The sequence below is a fragment of the Myotis davidii genome, unplaced genomic scaffold (genome assembly GCF_000327345.1).
Source record: "Myotis davidii unplaced genomic scaffold, ASM32734v1 scaffold517, whole genome shotgun sequence".
In the NCBI taxonomy this organism is placed as follows: Eukaryota; Metazoa; Chordata; class Mammalia; order Chiroptera; family Vespertilionidae; genus Myotis; species Myotis davidii.
This window is the reverse complement of record NW_006287924.1, coordinates 563,280-584,217: the sequence shown is the minus strand read 5'-3', so window position 1 is coordinate 584,217 and position 20,938 is coordinate 563,280. Positions and strand designations below refer to the sequence as shown.

General features: G+C 41.0%; 1 protein-coding gene across 1 annotated transcript in view; it reads right to left on the bottom strand.

Moving 5' to 3' along the window:
• The window catches only part of STXBP6 (syntaxin binding protein 6), a 193,342-nt gene that overhangs the window by 5,948 nt on the left and 166,456 nt on the right, over positions 1-20,938 (bottom strand). The window contains exon 4 of the mRNA XM_006759772.2: positions 2,856-3,013. Coding sequence (XP_006759835.1) covers positions 2,856-3,013 — 158 coding nt within the window. The remainder of the gene's footprint in view (positions 1-2,855; positions 3,014-20,938) is intronic.

Below are 20,938 nucleotides of genomic sequence, written 5' to 3'. Positions count from 1 at the left end.
CCTGAGTCAGCACAGCCACACGTGTCTGGGGCTGGAATGCCTGGCTTCCACTTCTGAACGCTCTCCTCACCAGGCAGCCTGAGGGTTCTGACCAGTGAAAGGCATCTTCATGGTCAGCCGATACCAGTGGGTTCAAATCAGAAAGCTCTAGTCTCCAGGAAAACAGCCACACCCTATCTAAAGAGGCCAGTCTCCTTGTTAGGAATACTGCCAATGGTGGTGATTCAGAAGCACACATCCCAGTTTGGTCCCAACAGTGTCTCCCTCACACTACCTCGACAAACACTAGCAGCCCATCCCTCTCCTCCTCAGACCATCCACAGGAGGGGATGTCACTGGCTGGCACGGATCCTCCCAGTGGTTAAAGCTAGAGGCTCTTTTGCCTTTGGTGGGCTAGTCGGTTTCTTTTCTGGTGGATTCTGCTTCAAGGGCTGCTCTGTGTTTAGAAAGCATCAGCATGTAGCAGGAGGCCCTCTCTCCCTCCATTGGAGGTTACAACATCTTCCCCTCTAACCCCTCCCATCCCTGTGTTAGGATCCTCAAGCCCATTCCTACACCCCCCCTTCCCCACCATTAGCGCTCATTATGCAACAACATAGGGCAGGGTCAGCAGAAACCATTGTTATGGACATAATTACAACAAAATAGAGACCCAGTGCACGAATCATGGATAGGTGGGGTTTGCCTGGCCCGATCAGAGGGGCCTCGGGCGGTTGGCCAGCCAGCCCCGCCCCCTGGTCAAACTCCTGGTCAAACCCTTAGTCGAGGGGACAATTTGTATATTAGCCTTTTATTATATAGGATATTAATTGAGATTTATATGTGCCATGTATTGTGTTAATAGATTTATAGTTTGGAATTCATTCAGTTCTCTCAGTAACCTATAAGATAGATATTAGTATTAATTAGCCATGTTTTACTGATGAAGAAACTGGAATTTAGAGAAATTAAGCACTTGCTCAAGGTCACTGATGAGTAAATTACTGAGATGATAAATCAAACACAAGATGTTAATCACCACGCCATACATACTGCCTTCCCAATTACTTAACAAATTTTGCCAAAATATCAGGGAAACAGGGTGACCAGGGCCAAGAATTCCGGCCATCTGCTTATGTTATCCAGTCCAGTGTTTGTATAATTTCTTCTGAGGGGGTTGCCCACTTCAATGACCTCCAGGTATTGTCTCCTCCACCTTAGGAAGTGCAATTTCACAGACATCCTTGATAACCTGGTTCATGGTTTAATCATTAGCCAAAGTTCTTGTTTTAGCAGAATTTTATCAGTGCACTATCACATGCTCTATTCTGTGTGGTCATACATAAAAGAGAATCGCTTGTACTATCACCCTTCTCAGACTTGAAGACAATTACAAATTATTCCCTTTAGCCTTCTCTTCTCCAAATCAACACTTTAACCATTTCTCCAGACTTCCTCTGTCCACCTTTCATTTAAATCACTAAAGTTTTGTTGCTATAAATGAAGCTGGGGCTGGAATCCTAGCATTTCCTGCTCATTATTTCTGTATTATGAAGGCTAGAGAAGGGATCAAGGGACAAGCGAACCATAAATCTGAGCTCGCTCCCTCTGTGACAGCCACAGCAAGCCGAGGCGCTGGCCTGCATTTTCAAACAGATCTGCCCAAATCTCCTCCAGGGAACCCCAAAGGGGCCCCCAAGACAGCTGTTCAGTAAGACCCTGACATGATAGAAAGTTGATGACACAATGAAATAGGTCTGTGCAAAGGGGCTGCAGGAAGGGCAGGCAGGAAGCATCCATTTGGAATTAGATACACAGTCTGGTCCCAGCCTGAGCCCCATGCCTGAGCTCAGCTGGAGAGATTTTTCTTGTTATTTTTCAGGTTGTCTATTCTTGTTTCCTCAGCAAAAGTGGGGTTTTCTGTTGAAGCAAATCAACCCCCACATTCCCCAACAAGGTCACCTGAAAAGCATATGTGTAAGGCCAGATCATGGGTCTGAGATGCTAACAGTTATCAACAGAAGTTGTTTCTGGCAACCTAGATTCAAATCGCTAGCCAGAAAAGAACTGCTCTGATTTTAAACACAAGAAGAGCAATAAATCAATCCTCTTTATCGTCTGACCAACAGGGACTCTTTCCTTTGGTTTGTGACTGCCTTAGATAGCTAGCTGCCAATAAAAACTCCCCCTTCCCCTCCAAAAGGCACATTCTTAGTGAGTGTGTGAATGTGGGTGTGTGTACCCACGGTCACAGTCACTGGGAAATGCTTTTCTTTGGGTTCAGAGGCAGGAGGGAACCTTGCAGGCAGCTCTGGGCTGGTCAGGTCGGCCTTAGAGGTCCACAGCCCCTTGCAGAGGGAGGCCGGCCCTGAGAGCACCGTGCCCTGGGACGACAGCTTGATTTCATACGGTAAAAAGATAAGAACACAGGATGCTGAGCTCATGACCGGAAAGAGACAGCAAGGAAAAGTAAGCACAAGCAGCCCTAAGTGCTCTTCCAGCCCAGGCCAAGGGAGGAGGAGTGTTCTGGGACCTGAGCTCTTCCTCCCTCCCCACACTGTTCCTTGAGACTTGAGCCCTGAACTTCTGGGCAGGAATTAAAGATGGTCCACACTTCTCTAAGGTCCAAGGTCAGCGATAGGGATAAAGATGTCAGAAAGATCTCTAAATCAGAAAGGAGATACCCAAACAAACAGGGACAGGAGGAATCTTTCAGGACTCTGGTACTTACCAAGTAGCAGATGGAAATTGTATAGGGAGGGAAAAAGGCTTGATTTAGTATCTGCCCTCATGGGGGACATAGGGAAAACAAGTTTCTGAGCACCAAAGCTCTCTGACAGCCCAGAGCTGAGGCCTCTGCCATCTGCAGGACCCACCTTGTGTGCAGTTTCTGCAAACTGCTGGGCGCTGTTCTTCAAGTCCTCGGTCTTCTCCTCTGCTCGGCCTAAGCGCTCCCCACGCTCGTTCAAGGCCTGGCTCGCTTTCTGCACGGCACTGGACACGCTATCAGCCGCTGAATGGAGGATGCTGTTTCCTGAAGAAGGACAGCAAGAGCATCAGAAACTGGCTCGGCTGGACCACAGTGACAGACCCCTGCCAGGGGTGAGCAGCCTGTAAGAGCACGGCAGGCCACACTATACAAAGACCAAGTCAACATTTCTTCTGATTGGGTCTCACTGAATCACTGGCAGGAAAAATACCTGTTGGCTGTAGGACCTGGGCAAATGCTGAGAGCTTCTCTCACATCCCCATCACCAACACACCACTCATTCCCACTCTCCTGGCATTCTGTTTATGGAAGCATAAAAGGACTGGGTCCTCCTGGATTTAGGACTTGGCTTGCATGGGAAATGGGAATCATGATAAGTTCAGGGAATTAGGCCAGTTTAATGAGACACGTCTGGATCTTATGCACCTTTCCCCTTGGGGATTAGGTGAACAACCACAGGAAAAGTGGGGGCACAGAACTTTTCCAGATATAATGCTCTGTATTCCTTTCAATTCTCTCCTTCCATTTTAACCTTCATTCTAAATGTATGGCTCCACATAAGAAGCTCTGAATCAACCTCAAAGTCTGGAGTAGATGTGCCACCTCCCAACCTTGAATTCTGAGCTGTGACTCTGTTGGTTGGGTCTCCTTGCCTTTGATCTCTAGTATATGAAATATGGAGCCTCAACACTGCACTTAGCCTGGAGGTAGAAAACAGTGAATTAGTGAACTTAGCACTCCCAGATTCACTAGAGATGATACCGAGAAAGTTGGAAGTCATCATGTTTCAAAGGCTTAGGCATCCCTGACACCGCACTTGCCAGGACTTAGAAACAGAACTCAACAGTGAAGAACTGGCAGATGCATAAGACACTGAGAACAAGCATCTTGCAAAATGACAACCGAAGGAAATTTATGGCTGCATTTTGTTAACATTAAGTGGAAGCTATTTAATGGCATTTAGTGTAATAGCTTTATGTCTTTGAATAAGTTTATTACATCATTTAACTTTGTACCTGAGATGGATGCATCTAGCCACAGACAGCTTTTAATAGAAATGTAATTTCCTCTTGTCTCAGCTGCAAAGGCTTCCTAATTTCTCCTCTGTGGGAACAGTCTGTGGTTTGTAGAAAATGATCAGGAGAAGAAAGTGCCTTGCCCAGAGGAAGCACTTCATGAATTGTTTACCATTTTTCTTCTTTCAGGTGGATTTCAAGGGCTTCCACTAGCATTGAAGGAAGGAGAATGGGGGTAACAGTATTACTCAGTGCATCAAGCACTACAACGAGCCAAGATAAATCAGCACAGATGAACAGGGACCAGGAGAGAAGAGGCTCTGGAGTAATCTGGTTGGATGCAAGGGTTGGAATGGAAGGCCTAGGTCTTCAGAACAGATTTAGGAGAAGGAATCTTGGTCCCCCTTTCTTTCACATCTAACTCATAACTATGATGACAGCCTACCATCACTGTCTAACATTTCAATAGCATTTTGCAATCATAAAACTCTTTTGCAAATATCCTCTCATTTGTCCAAAAATTCTCTTGAAAAGGCTGAGACTAGTTGAGGTTAAGTGGCTTGTACAAGATCATGTCACCAGGGACACAGCCAGCACTAGAACCTGGTATTCCAATGACTTTTCCTTATTCTGTACCTTCCTCTTTGCAGATAGTGTGTTGGTTCTGGGAAGCAATCTACTATGCCAGAATTATAAGCAGATAAGCAAAGAGAGGTTTTGACAGGTTATTTCCCCAGGTAATGCCTGACTGTTTCTGCCCTCTAGGCATTCCTCTTGGTAAATGAAGAGTTATTGCCTGTGTGGCATTGCAAGTCAAGTGTTCTCAAGAAGAAAGAGGGCATTGGGATGGAATAGGAAGATGGAAAGGGACTGGAAGGTGAGGAGTCGGGGAGGGCAAAGAAAATCTCCCCTTTTTCCTGCTTCTTTCCACCTACCCACAGTTTAGTCACCAGAGGCTAGGGGAAAAAATGGGGCTAAGGATCTGCAACTTCACAGCTAGGAATAGCTGCACTAAAGTAAAGGGATTTTATAAGTAGCTTTCACAAAATGAAGATGGTTTATAACCAGGACTTGTCTTTTCCCAGTGGAATTGACCCTCATGATATTCTCAAAGTTCAGATATATCTGTGTTTCTGAAATGATCCTGCCATGCATATGCCATGCTGCTTTCTTGTCATGACTTCCATAAAGTTAATTTTTCACATGATGTCAGGTGACACTACATCCTATTTTATATGATACTAGAGGCCCGGTGCATGAAAATTCATGCACTGGAGCGGGGGTCCCTCAGCCCAGCCTGCCCCCTCTCACAGTCCAGGAACCCTCAGGGGCAGGAGGCGACCTGGCAGTCAGGGGAAGGCAATGCCCCATCACACCTCTGCTGCTGCCACTGCCGGCAGCACAAGCCTCAGCTGGCCCTGGTTACCTGAGCCTTGGGTGGCCCTGGGTGGCTGGGCAGCCAACATCCGAGGCTTGCCTGTGCTTCAGGCCAGCCCTGGGTGACTGGCAGGCTGAGGGGGCTGGGGGTCTTTGGAGGCAGGCACACGGAGCAGCTGGGCCCACCTTGGGGCAGGCCCGGCCTTGCCACGTGCCTGTTGCCCTGGTGAGGTTGAGAGGACTGGGCGCCACCATCTTGTGGCTGTGAGTGCTGCCATCCTTGAGGGTGTGGCAGCAATTAGCATATTCCTTCCTTATTGGCTGTGGGCACCACCATCTTTGACGTCGGGCAATCAATTAGCATATTCCCTCCTTATTGGCTGTGGGTGCCACTATCTTTGCGATGGCATGAGGGTCAATTAGCATATTCCATCTTTATTAGATAGGACTAGAGGCCCAGTGCACAAAATTAATGCACATGGGGGTCCCTGAGCCTGGCCTGCACCCTCTTGCAGTCCTTGAGCCCTCGGAGGATGTCTGATGGACAGCTTAGGCCCACTCCCCGTGAGCCTAAGCTGGCAGTTGGACATCCTTAGTGCTGCTGCGGAGGCGAGAGGCTTCCGCCACTGCAGCTGTGCTTGCTAGCCATGAGCCTGGCTTCTGGCTGAGCTGTACTCCTTCTGTGGGGGCATACTGACCACCAGGGAGCAGTTCCTGCATTGAGCATCTGCCCCCTGGTGGTCAGTGCGTGTCATAATGACCAGTCATTCCACTGTTCAGTGGATTTGCACATTAGCCTTTTATTATATAGATGATTTAACCAATATTCCAAATGTTATAACTAAAAGAGGGAACCAAATCTGTCTCCACTATTCAAAGATGACACTGTTGACTACTATTAGTAGAAAAATCTATTTTTGGGGCATGAGGATGGATTTGAACAAATCTTGTTGCCTAAGTTGAAATGACTTCTCTTGGTTTCAATTCCATCCACATTTCAGACCCAGTGAAGTCTTATCACCTTTATCAAGCTTCAGGACAATCCATTCTTTCCTTTCCCTCAACTCTGGGAGAACTGTCCATATCCTTCTGGTGTGCTTTATCAAATACAATCCTGGGTGACTCTTCCACCTCATTTTCTCACCTGTAGATGCACTGATTTCCAAGCTGGAGTATAAATCCCCTGAGGACACCACTCGACTCTATTGACCATTCCCTAGTTCTTGAATTTTCTTCTCTTGATTTGGGTCTCCTGCTTGTTTACTTTCTTCTCTCTGAAATCTTCTTGCTAATGCTGTAATTCAAGGATTCTGTCATTGGCCATCTTCTCTGATGCACTCTACAGACTCTCTCTGGGACAATTTTACCCAGTTCATGGCTTCAATGGCCAAACTTTTACCCTTAGCTAGACTGTGCGCTGAGCTCCGGATCCTTAGTATGTTTTCTTACTGGACAACTCCAGGTGAGTGGCCCACACTCATCTTGAAATCAGTATGTCTAAATATGACCCTGTTACCCTTCCCTTCACACTTGCTTTTCTTTTGGGCTCTTCTCCTCAGTGAATAACCTCATTATCTGCCCAGCTCCTCAATTCAGAAGTCTGGGAGTCAAGTCTAGATTCCTCCCTCATTTTCACCCCATACAACTAAAGGTCACCTCCTACACAGCTCTCTGCTCTCTACCATTCACATTTTTTCGTATTGATCCAATTCCTCTCTTGTTCAGAGTTATAGAGACAGCCTTTTGTCTGACTGTCCTTACACCTTTCTGGTTGGTCTTCCACACTTTTATAGTACACTTTTAAAAAGGCAAGTCTGTTTTCTATAGTGACTGCACCAATTTACTAGTACATTCCCACTAGCAGTGTGGGAGGGCTCCTTTTTCTCCACATCTTCTCCAATACTCATTATTTTTTATCTTATTTATAATAGCCATTCTCACAGGTGTGAGATGGCATCTCATTGTGGGTTTGATTTGTATTGTTCTTATAATTAGTGACGCTGAGTATTTTTTCACATATATGTTATCCATCTGTGTGTCGGTGTTGGAAAAGTGTCTATTTGGGTCCTGTACTCACTTCTTAATCAGATTGTTTCTTTTTCTGTTTGTTGAGTTGTATAAGTTTTCTATATATTTAGGAGATTAGCCCTTTATCAGAGGCATCATTTGTAAATATCTCCTCTCATTCAGTTTGTTACCTTTTTTGTTATTGATTATATATATGCTGTACAGAAGCTTTTTAGTTTGACGTAGTGGCATTCATTTATTTTTGCTTCTATTTCCCCTTTCTTTGAAGTCAAGTTCACAATCATCTCTCTGAGACCAAGGTCCATAAGTTTAACACCTATGTTTTCTTCTATGTTTTTATTGTTTGAAGTCTTATATTCAAGTCCTAATCCATTTGAATTAATTTTTGTATATGGTGTCAGATAGCAGTCTAGTTTCATTCTTTTGCATGTGGCTTTCCAGTTTTCTCAGCACCATTTAATAAAGAGCCTTTGCTTTTACCATAATGCTTTTGGTTCCTTTGTTGAAAATTAGTTGCCCATATATGTGTGGGTTTATTTCTGCTCTGTCAATTCTGTTTCATTGGTCTCTGTAATTTTTCCTGCCAATACCTAGTGTTTTTATTATTGTATCTTTGTACTATAGTTTCAAGTCAGGAAGTGTGATTCCTGTGACTTTGGGGTTTGCTTGCCCTCCTACCCCTCAACCTCAGAATTTCTTTGGCTATTCAGGGTCTTTTGAGGTTCTATACAAAATTAATGCATTTTTTGGTTCTATTTCTGTGAAAAAAATGCCATTATCATATTACCCAGCAATCCCTCTTCTCAAAAATTTCTAGCCAAACTTTTTCAAAATACTTATTCATAAAGATACATGTGTCCCTATATTGTTTGCAGCATTATTCACCATAGTCAACACATGAAAACATGTCTTGTGCCCCTTGTGTCCTAAGTGTCTTCTGACAGATGAATGGATAAAAAGTATGTGCATATGTGCAATGGAATACTACCCAGGTACAAAAATGATGGAATTTGAGACATTGGCAACAACATGGATGGATCTTGAGAGTATCATGTTAAATCAAATTAGTCAGATGGAAATGTGTAAGAACTGTATGGTTTCAGTCACTGTGGGATATAAAGCAACAAATGAACAAACAAAGAAGACAAACGAACTCATAGATACAAACAACAGAATGGTAGTTACCAGAGGAAAAGGGGGTAGGGAGAATAAAGAGGATAAAGGGGATCATTTGGTGACAGAGGTGAGCACACAATAGAGTATACAGATGTCATATTATAAAGTGGTACACCTGAAGTTTATATAATGTTATTAACCAATGTTACACCAATAAATTTAACTTGAAAATTTTTTTAAAAAGGCAAGTCTGTCACTACCTCCCCACTACTTCGAGATAAAAGTGAGACTTGTACTCTGCTTCTCTCTCTCAGGTCATCTCTTAGAACCCCATCCATTTTCCCTTCTACCTAGCATTTTCTAATCCCACACCTCGCCAAAATTTTCACAAATGTGTCATGTTTCTTTTACCTATATGCCTTTGTACTTCCTGCTACCTCTGTCTGGAACTCTGCTTCTCATCTTAGCCCTCCCACTTACCGCTAAATACTGCAATACACTCCAGACCTCTTTTCTAGGAAACCTCAACATGTCTAGCCCACCCTACCCTTGCTGCCCCCAGCACGCACATCATCGTGTATCTATTTGAAATGGTATATTTATTTTTCTGCATGTAATTGTTGGATATCTAGGGTGAGCTCCTTGAGGGCAGAAACTCTGTCTTTCTCACTTCTGATTCCCAATCCATGGCACACAGTAGACACTTAATAAATGTTGGTTGACTGAGAGGCAGCAAGTACCAGTATATATCATCCCTCTTATGATTTCTTCATGCCTTAGCAGAGAGTTGGATACATAACTGATGCTGTCATATGATCTAACTAGGACCTGAAATTCTAAATTTGACAAATGGCTAAGGGTTTAGTCTATGTCTAATGAAGTTTACTATATCTCCTTTAGAGATTGTGCCAGGAATTTAATGAATTAGGTCAACAGCAAAATGCAAAGAAGGAAATGTTTTTGCTATAGCAAAAGTAAAGAGGAAGTTTATAAGATATTGTTGTTATTAGTCTTAAAATAAACAACTGTAAAGTATAAAAATAATAGAAGTTAAATAGCTTAATAAATACATCCAATGCAAAAATTACAGTTGCCTGAATCTTATTATTTCTAGACATTTAATAAAATATGCTCCTCATAACAACCTAATGTGATGGGCATATCATCATTTTTAAAATCCTATTTTTACAGTTGGGGGCAGCAACATAGAGAGAGAGATTTAACAATGTGCCAGGAATCACACAGTAAACAAATAGCATCTTGTGAACTAACTCTCCATGGGAATTTCCTTGTAATGAGATTAATGACACAGTCTGTATTAACTATATGCAATAAGACTAGTGTAGTAATTCCTAATGCACTTCTAAAAGTCATAATATGAAATAAAACATCCTGTCCTTATTATAAGTTAAAAAATCTTACTGTAGAAAATTTAGAATACACATTATTACAGAAAGGCAATAAAATTATATCATATTCAATTGCTTAGAGATGACCATAAATTATATTTATGGTACATTTTATTGTAGTATTTTTCTGTATATGCTTTTCTGAATCCATACTCTATATATTTAGTTATGTATATCCTGTTGTGGGTACTTTCCTATGTTGTGAAAATTGTTTGAAAATACTGTTTATAATAGCTGCATTACATTACTATAATTTATTCAACTACTAGAAGCCCGACGCACAAAATTTGTGCAAGATTAGGCCTTCCTGCCCCCAGCTGCCGGCACCAGCTTCCCTCTGGCACTCGGGACCCGGGCTCCCTTGCAGCCCCGGCTTCACCCAGAAGGAGGTCTAGTCTAATTAGCATATTACGTTTTTATTATTATAGATTACTCTTTTAGATATTCGTTATGTTTCCAAAAGTCTTTTTCAAATGAGGCTGCGGTTACCTTCTTGCATTCACACACACACACACACACACACACACACACACACACACACACACCTCTGCCCACATCTCTGATAATTCCTAGAAATAAAACTGCTGATTAAAAGGACATGCACATTTTTGAGGCTCATGGTGGATGTGGAAGATTGCTTCCATGAAAGACTGGTTCAACATTCAGAACTATTCATTGGAGTGCATACTATGTGCTAGGCACTGTTACGTTGACATAGTTGGCAGAAAGACTTTGAGGGAGTGATTTACCTTCCTGATCTTTAATGTTCTCATCTGTGATATGAACAGCATGCCACCCATCTCATGTGGCTGATGTGGAAATGAAGATGAAGATGTATACAAAGTACCTGTAGGTGCTCAATGGACACTTGTCCCTCCACCTCCCAAAAACCACATCTGCTTTGGAGGAACTTTGGAAATGGCACAATACACCCCATTCCATTGAATGTCTCCCTCTTTGCCATCTTATCTCAGGGCTAAGTGTCTTTAGGCTCGCAGAAGGCATTTCTTAGATATCTTGTATACCTGCTGTGTGTAGCTCAGGGTGTTGCTTAGACATGGAGCTGAACACATACTCATTAAATCAATGAGTATGCTTTGCACATAGGATGCCTGACTCAAAAGTTGGGGCTCATCGTATTGTGCTGAGTTAATCTGAAACTAAAACAGCCTTCCAAGGCAGACAGAGCAGTAATTCTCTTGAAATAGAAACAAAGCATATTAATACCGAAATTTGTTCATTCAAGCATAGAAAATAAAGTCAACTGCCTTTTGAATTATAGCCTCCAAAGAGTTCAGCGGACACTATTCTTACTTCATTGATGTTGCATTCACATCAGTATCACTCAATATGTGCTTTTAAAAAATATATTTGGCATCTTTCTGTTTAATGATTTAGAAGATTTTGAGAGAGCAACTTGAGATAAAGCTTTAACAATGTATTGTTACTGTTTAAAATCACAATTAAAAAGTAACAGTAGAAGAGAAAAAAGAGGAGGAAACTTTTTTGTTGTTGTTGTTAATCCTCACCCAAGAATATGCTTCCTTTTTTTTTTTTTTGAGAGAGAGAGAGAGTGAAAGGGAGGGGGGAAATACAGAGAGCGAGAGAAACATTGATGTGAGAAACACTAATTGGTTGCCTCCCACATGTGCCCCAACCAGGGCCGGGGATCAAGCCTGCAACTGAGGTATGTGCCCTTGACAAGAATAGAACCCAAGACCCTTCAATCGAGGGCTTATGCTCTATCCACTGAGCCAAACTGGCTAGGGCAAGGGGAGGAGACATCTTAAAAAGCACACAAAATACTCTAATAGCCATTATAATAGCACAAATATCAACATAATTTCTGTTGATTGTCCGAGACTTCAGATTGCATCTTGGTATTCAAAATTGCTAATTCTATAGTAAAGAGGCAACTTAACAGAATTTCCGCAGCTACTCCTGTATCAAATACATATATAGATATTAGAAATGCAAAATACTCATCCTTTTTGGGGAAAAGATAGTGGAAAAATCATATAAAAATAAATGATTGACAGATACATGCCAATTTACACTCAGTGCTGAGTGAAAATGGTCACCTCAGAGCACTCTTTTAAAATGAAATCTGTCAATCGTTTTGCTTGGACTACTTCTATCCCACAATCAATTAACCAATTAAGAATACCTGTTCAATAAGTCCCATTTATCCAAACCAATTTAGAGGAAAACCAATTATGGAAAAAAAAGTATGTATATAAAGTAGATTTGGGTTCTACAACAATAAACTCAAAAATTGGCATGGAGATCTATAATATTAAATCTGTTAATAGATCAGAAACACTAGTAACTCCCATATATACCCAAAGTATTGAATAATAATTTATTTTTGAGTAGATTAAATAGTCCCTGTTCTGTTCTCATCTATTGTATTAATTTTCATAGCAAAACCATTTGTGGCCAGACATAAGGTACACTTACCAGGCCAGTATTCATGATATTGAAATTAATTGTACTGGATGCAAACTGTGGGATTCAACCAATATTTTCCTTTCTGTTTTTTGCTTCCAATTTTCATTGCTCAGTGTCTCTACTACTAGAGGACATATTAGCAAAAGAGAAGTCTCATGGAAACCTGATTCCCTGACCGTGGGCCTTCTCAGTGCTAAAGTCACTCTGAACCACTCACACACTATTCTGCTCGGAGATGAGCTCCTACCTCTGCCCCATGGGTAGTAATTCAGTGGCATGGTAATCATAATGATTCTAATGAGGTTCTGCTTAGTACTGTGACTTGCACTAAACATTTTACAGATTAATAATTGAAATAATAATGATGACATTAGCTTTCACTTCTACAGAGTGATTGAATGCAAAGGCCTATCTAGTGAAACACGTTGGTTCCTTTGTTGTATTTTTTGTTAATCCTCATGCAGAGATATTTTTTCCATTGATTTTTAGAGAGTGGAAGGGAAGGAGGGAGAGAAAGAGAGAGAGAGAGAGAGAGAGAGAGAGAGAGAGAGAGAGAGAGAGAGAGATCAATTGATTGCCTCTTGCATGTCCCCCTACAGGGGCCTGGGATAAAACCTGTAACCCAGGCACATGCCCTTGGCTGGGAATTGAACCCGTGACCCTTCAATGCACAGGCTGACACTCTAACCACTGAACCACACTGACTAGGGTGAAACTCATTGGTTCTTAACTCCATTAATTGTGAGCATGGGTAAACTGCCAAGCTCTTTCACCATTACACTGCCTAATCAATACAAATCACACTGCTGCACTTCAGTGTTGGACAACCTCTAGGACTCCCTTGTAAGATGGAGATTCTTTCAAAAGGTAGAACTTCGTTTCTGCTTTTGTACTGACTGATCAGTAAGTTCTGTTACATGCTCAGGTTATAGTAAGCCTTTCTAAAAGGAAGAGTTAGTTGTTACCGCATGTTAGGCACAGGTGCAGTGTGAGTATCAGTCATTCACAAAAAAAGCTAGTTTTCACTGTCTACTCTGTTCAGGGGCTATGCTAAGTTGTCAAATCCTCAAAGGAATATATTCTCACACTACTCTACAATTCAGGATAAAAGTGCTCAGGGAGCTGAAGTAGCTCAACCAAGATCACCCATATCCTGACCCTAAAAAAAGCATATTGGGTTTTTTTTTAATCCTCATCCAAGTATATTTTTTCCATTGCTTTTCATAGAGAGTGGAAAGGAGGGATGGAGAGAGAATAGAGGGAGAGAGAGATATATATATATAGAGAGAGATTGATTGACATTGATGTGTGACACATCAATTGGTTGCCTCCTGCATGCACCCTGACTAGGGCTGGGGATCAATCCTGCAACTCAGGTATGTACCCTTGACCAGGAATTGAACCCTCAACCATTCGGTGTGACGACCCATGCTCTATCTGCTTAGCCACAACGACCAGGCACATTTTGTTATTTTAAAAATAATTGTATATATTTAAGGTTTACGACATGATGATTTGATGTACATATACTATTTAGTAAAATGATTGCTACAATCAAGCTAATTACATATCCACCTCCTCATGGTTACCTCTTTCTATCTTTCTTCCTTTCTGCCTTTCTTTCTTTCTTTCTTTCTTTCTTTCTTTCTTTCTTTCTTTCTCTCATGTGTCGAGAGGACCTGAAATCTATTCTTTTAGCAAATTTCCAGTGTTCAATATAGTATTATTAACTATAGTCATCATGCTATGCATTACATCTCTAGACTTACTCATTTTACATAACTTCAGCTATGTACCCTTGGACCAACATCTGTCCATATCCCCACATCCCTGCCTGTGGTAATCACACATGAGAAGAAAAAAAAACCCTACATGATCTCACTTATATGTGGAGTCTAAAAAACTCAAACACATAGAAGCTCAGAGTTGCCCCCAAAGCTGTTAAGGACTATGTCAGCATTTCCCAAAGTGGTTGTGTGGCTTTAAAAAGTCCTACATAAAAAACACAATCCTGCCGAAACCGGTTTGGCTCAGTGGATGGAGCGTCGGCTTGCGGACTGAGGGGTCCCGGGTTCGATTCCGGTCAAGGGCATGTACCTGGGTTGCGGGCACATCCCCAGTGGGAGATGTGCAGGAGGCAGCTGGTCGATGTTTCTCCCTCATCGATGTTTCTAACTCTCTATCTCTCTCCCTTCCTCTCTGTTAAAAAAAAATCAATAAAATATATTAAAAAAAACAACAACAACACAATCCTATTGTAAAATGACTTTGCAAAAATACCAATTTATTTGGCTTCTTTATTGCAGAACTTTGCAAAACCTTTAATATGCTAATATAAGTTGTTAATCAAAAGAAGGTAGGGGTAGGAGCATGAGAGATCTGTTAGCAGAATTTCTCGACATATTTATTTACAAGGTTCTTGTAAATAAAATCTGTTTTGAGAAATGCTACAATAAACCATACTGACTTCTAAGTTAAAGGAAGAAAACTAAATAAATCCAGGCTGTCCTCATCAATTTAGTAATAGATGGACAAGTCATGTAATTACATTAAAAAGGCTTGCTTTATAGAAGCAGCAGAACAGATATAGCATGTTAAATGGCAGTTTGAGAATTATCTTTTGTTTTAAGTTGGTGGCTAATTTCAGGGATCATAAAGCTTGTTTGTTGCCTGCAGCTGGATGGCAAAGGAAAATGGACTCAGAGCTCAGGAGTACTTTGTAAACCCATAAACTCAAAAGCCTGTCTGAAAGAGACCTTGGGGTTATCTATTGCTGGCATTACCAAAGGAAGAAGAATGGACCACTATTCATTCTGCTGGTGATGTTAAGGTAATTCAGTGGAACCTCAGCCTGTTCTCCAGTCATAGGCATACCCACAGCTAAGGACACAGGAGAAAGCCCCAGGCTCCCTCCTGTCCTACAGAAGCCTATGAGTTCATACTCTTCTCCATTCATGGCCCCAATATTTCCAATGGCAAGGGACAAACATGTAGGACTCTGTTCATGTCCTTTAAACACTTGAACTCAGGATATGTAGAGAAATTCAGCAGTCCTTTAGTATTCATTTAAACTTGGTCATATGAACATGCTCTTATAAGAGGTATGGGTCATCAGCAGAATAAATCCAAGGAGACTTCTTTTTGTTCTGTTTTGTTCAGAGGATACAGGCTCTGAGAAGGATAGCTTAAGGGCAACTTGAAAGAGGAAACCCTTGTTCTGAGGTTAAACACCTCGAATGGCTCTAAACTTGCTAAAATGGATTTTGTTTCCTCTCTTCGGATGTCTGGTGACAAACTGCCCATGATCTGCGGTTCTCTGTTTTCAATGTGGTTGGAAGCTAGTGACTTTTACTTTAATAACCACAATTTCAAGTCCTGATATATACAATTTAAAAACCCTCAACAATGCTACCAATCAAAACTGATTGAACATGTGGAGCCTGCTACTTACTAGCCGGGTGACCTTGAACCAATAGCTGACCCCTCTGTGCATCAGTCTGTTTCCTCACCTGTCCTGGGGGTTGGTCTAGTCCAGCCGTGGGCAAACTACGGCCTGCGGGCCGGATACAGCCCGTTTGGCTGTTCTATCCGGCCTGCGGAGCCAAAAGAGCGAGGGTTCTCTTGCTCTCCCCTCCGCTCCTTCACCAGCAGCAGTGTTAACATGTATTAGTTCACACAAACACTCCATCCATGCTTTTGTTCCAGCCCTCCGGTCCAGTTTAAGAACCCATTGTGGCCCTCGAGTCAAAAAGTTTGCCCACCCCTGGTCCCTACCTCATAAGATTGCTGTGAGGAATAAATGAGGTCATATATAAGTAGGGAACTTAGAACAGTGCCTGACACACAGTAGTCACTTAACTTTAGCCATTACTAAAAGAGATAAACTTCAGTTTTCTGGCACTAAAGAGTCTTTCTGTTAAGCTTTCCATTTTAGCTCATCTCTTTCCCCACTCTCATTCACCATAACACTCTTGAAGGCAGAGTCTGCTCTTATTGTGACCTCTCATACCCCCCAGCCACTTTGAACTTTCAGTGAAGTGGCTTCCACTCCAGTCTACTAACACTGCCTCCCAACCTCACCACTGGCCTATCAAGTCCATTGCCTATTTTAAGTTTCCTCCACTTGGCCACTGGACCACATGTGGACTGACCACTCCTTTTTAAAAACTGCTCTGTCCCTGGGCATCCATAACACACTATTTTCTTGATTCCCACCATCACTTTGATAACTCCTGGTCAGTTTCATTCCTTTCTTGGTTAGGGGTATGATGTCAGAAAGGTCTCGGTTTGGGTCTGTCTCTGCCAAATACTAGCTATTTGATCTCAGATAAATTATCTCCATGGGCCTTTGTTTTCACTGAAACAATGGTGATAAAAACAGTACCTATTTTTCTTAGACCTTTTGTGAGAATTGAATGAAATATATACTTAGCATAATGTTAGTAATGCAGTATGAGCTCAATACATACTGTGTTATTAGTACTATATGATTCATTCTGCACATTTATTGTAGAATAAACGCTGTCTATACTTGTCTGCTTCTCAAGTTTTACCTTAATATTAACCCATTGTTTCCCTCCCACCCTTCATCTGACCTCTTCGTGAATTTTCTTTTTTTTCTTTTAATATATTTTATTGATTTTGTATAGAGAGGAAGGGAGAGAGATAGAGAGTTAGAAACATCGATGAGAGAGAAACATCGATCAGCTGCCTCCTGCACATCTCCCACTGGGGATGTCCCCGCAACCCAGGTACATGCCCTTGACTGGAATCGAACCTAGGACCTTTCAGTCCACAGGCCGACGCTCTATCCACTGAGCCAAACTGGTTTCGGCCTGAATTTTCTATGTTAGCCTATGACCCTTCTGTCCACCTAGTGTCCTATGCTCAGTTCACCTTTAACTGTAACATCTCCATCATATCCCACAGCCAGGTGTTCATATAGCCCAGAGCATTTATGTCAGCATGGGCTTTCCCATCGGCCTTCAGCTCTCTTTCTACTGCCTGCCAGGCCTTACTGGGCCACCACAGCAGCCTGGTGGTTTTCCCGCCACTGGCCCCATTCTCTCATATATCATCCTCTTTCTATTCTCCTGACTTCATCATGTCCTTGTCTCAACCCTTCGGTGGCCTTCTCATTACACAACAACACTAACTAAAGAAGATCCTTCTTGACCTAGTTACCAAGGTGCTCACCTCCACCCCCCACAGACTCCAATCTCAATCTACCGCCTCATTGTTTCTTGACACATTTTAGAAAATTGTTCAAGCTTTATCAGTTTCTTACTGTAGGTAGAGTACAGCATATAGTAAATACATTCAGTGTAAATAAAAACCTTAACGAGGAATAGTGCCTAGTTGTCCCTAAGGGTATCCAAACATTGGTGATAGCACTTAAAACCGAGTTTTTGCAACATTAGTACTCAAATGCAAACTCAGCACTTAGAAGAAAGCAAAGTTCTTTGGAAAGTGGCAGTTTCCATGCCTTGGGGCAAGGAAAACTCAGGCCTGAAATACCTTATTATTGCCAGACAATAATAAGGATACCTCCAAAGATGGTAGGGATAGTGCTAAAAGCAAAAAGAAGCCAGTTTAAAGCAGGTCCTACTGGACAAGTTGTGATATTTAGAACATCAAGAGTAATAAAATAACTAAAGCAATGATAATAATTATAACTATTATAATGTACAACCACATAATAATACATTATAACATAATGCATAATATATAATTTTTTAATTATAGTAATTATATATAACTTTGTAAAAGCCATAACTTATTAATGATGACTTAATATAAAATATTTAGTACAAAATAAAGTCAAAATACATAAGAGGGATTACAATTGTTTTATTTTATTGCTTTATTATATTAATTTTAAGAATTAAAGAGTATTTTATTGATTTTAAGAAGTAAAAAGCAATAAAATATTTGAGTATTTTCTTTTTTCTCAATATGTACCTATATATAAAAGTGTGATCTGTTTATATCTGTGTGAGAAGCAATGGATAAATACACTATCAGTAAACCAAGGAGTTTCAGAAAGAGTACAAACGGTTCTAGAAAGGACTGACTAGAAGGAGTGGCAGTGATGCATTCTAAAGTGAGAAGTGCTTTCTCTTCCTTCGAAACTGGCTACCTGAAAAGACTAGACCACATCTTTGAGGGAAGGAACCTCTAAATAACAATGAACTGTGATATTAATAAAGAAGCTGTGCATTTCCAATAATGCTAACACAGGAGATCAGGGTATAACAATAACATGGTGGAGGATTATGTGATGCTGGCCATGCAAAGCAAATGATACACTGTTCCTGGAGAAAACCCATCAAGGTGATGATACTGGACTCATGTAAAAACCATGGGTGAAAACAGCGTTGCTGGTGTGAAACATAAAGTTCAGTTATAGAAAGAGACTCAGTGAGATATCCAGGTTTGAAACACTTTGGGAGAAGAAACCAGAAAAAACAGTTAAAGCTACTGCAGTAATTCAAATAAGAGATAATGGTGGCCACCCTGGCCAGTGTGGCTCAGTTGGATGGGAGTCGTCCTGTGCACCAAAAGGCTGCTAATTCGGTTTCCAGTCAGGGCACATGCCCAGGTTGTGGGCTTGGTCCCTGGTAGGGGGCATGTAGGAGGCAACCAATCAATGTTTTGCTCTCACATCAATGTTTCTTTCTCTTTCGTTCTTCCTCTCTATTTAAAAAAAATATACATATACACACATATATGTATGTATATTTTGATATATACACATATTCACATATATACATATACATAGACATATATATATGTACATATACATACATATACATACATATACGTACATATGTACATACATATACTAGAAGAGAGAAGGGGGGAGGAGAATGGTGGCCTATACTAGAATGATGTCAGTGGAGATGAGGAAAGTAGAAATACTTAAGATACATATTGGTGGGCTGAATATGGGAGACGAGGGGAAAAAGAATAGTAAGTGAATCCCAATCTTCTGATCTGAGCAAGGGGTATACAAGAGAGAAAATGCTGGCAGAAAAACAAATTTCCTTGGAGAGTGAGCAGATGTAAGAATAAAGTATTTCATTTTGGATAACGTTATGCTTAAGTTGACTGTGATACAACCAAATGATGTTAATATGACAAATAAATATTCCTATATGAAGCTCTGCAGAGAAGTGTGGGATGGAAATAAAATTTGTAAGTTAGTGACAGAGAGAGAATGAGAATGGATAAGGTCACCTAGTGAGCTATGCTAAAGAGAGAAGGGAGAGGGTTTGCAAACCCTTTCTTAAGAAGTTTAACATTTAGAGCAGGGGTCCTCAAACTATGGCCCGCGGACCACATGCAAATACAAATATTGTATCTGTTCCCATTTTGTTTTTTTACTTCAAAATAAGATATGTGCAGTGTGCATAGGAATTTGTTCATAGTTTTTTTTTTTTTTAAACTATAGTCCGGCCCTCCAACGGTCTGAGGGCCAGGGAACTGGCCCCCTGTTTAAAAAGTTTGAGGACCCCTGATTTAGAGTATGGTGAAGGTACTAGTAAAGTGCCTTCAAAGAATGCTAGGAGTAAACAGCCTGAGAGGCAGGAGGCAAACCAAGATGAATGTGGCACAGTGGAAGTCAGGACAATTCAACAAAAAGGTGACCACAAGAATGCTAGGAAAATTTAAAGGGGAAAGAACAGTCTTTTCAACAAGTAGTGTTGGGACAACTGGATAGCCCAGGCAAAAGAATGAAGTTGGACCCTACCTCACACCACAAATTTAACTCAAATGGATCAAAGACCTAAACGTAAGGGCTAAATTATAAAACTCTTAGAGAAAACATGGGCACAAATCTTCATGCCTTAGATGAGGCAATGGCTTTTTAGAGATAACACCAAAAGCACAAGCAACAAAGGAAAAAAAGGATAACTTGGACTTCAACAAAATTTAAAAGGTTGTGCTCCCTCCTCCACGATTCCTTAGCACTTTATTCATGCCTTTATTACTATATTTAACACATTATATTAATATTATTTGTCAAAGTATTCATTTAGCCAATTAGAGTGTGAATTTCTTACATTTCCTTGACTGTCTCCTCTCATTTGTATACTTGGTGCTAACAGAGTATCAGATCCATACATCGCATGCACTAAGAAGCTGGAGCTACTGTGTGAAAATAAACACATTTTAAAATGCAATTAGGGCATGGGTTGGGGGTTTGGGGGGACAATGGAGGGATAAGGAAACATTTGTAATACCTTAATCAATAAAGGAAAAAAAATACAATTAGGAAATAGGAATATAAAGGGCAGAAAATATAGAGAAAGGTCATCAGGGATAAAGCTCACTAAGACTAATTTATTAATATGAGATGGAAAATTAAATGGTCTTGGGATAGGACAATAAAAAGTTAAGTGGTTCTAGGTTTTATGAATATAGAACAAGGTCTGAGTTTGAATATCCTTTACAATAAACAAAAATAAATTTGCTTGCTCTTTGACTTAAGAAAATATGTATGCCACATTTAGTATGTGTCCAGCCCAACTTGGTTCTTAGAGAGGTTTTACTTAAAATTAATTTAAATT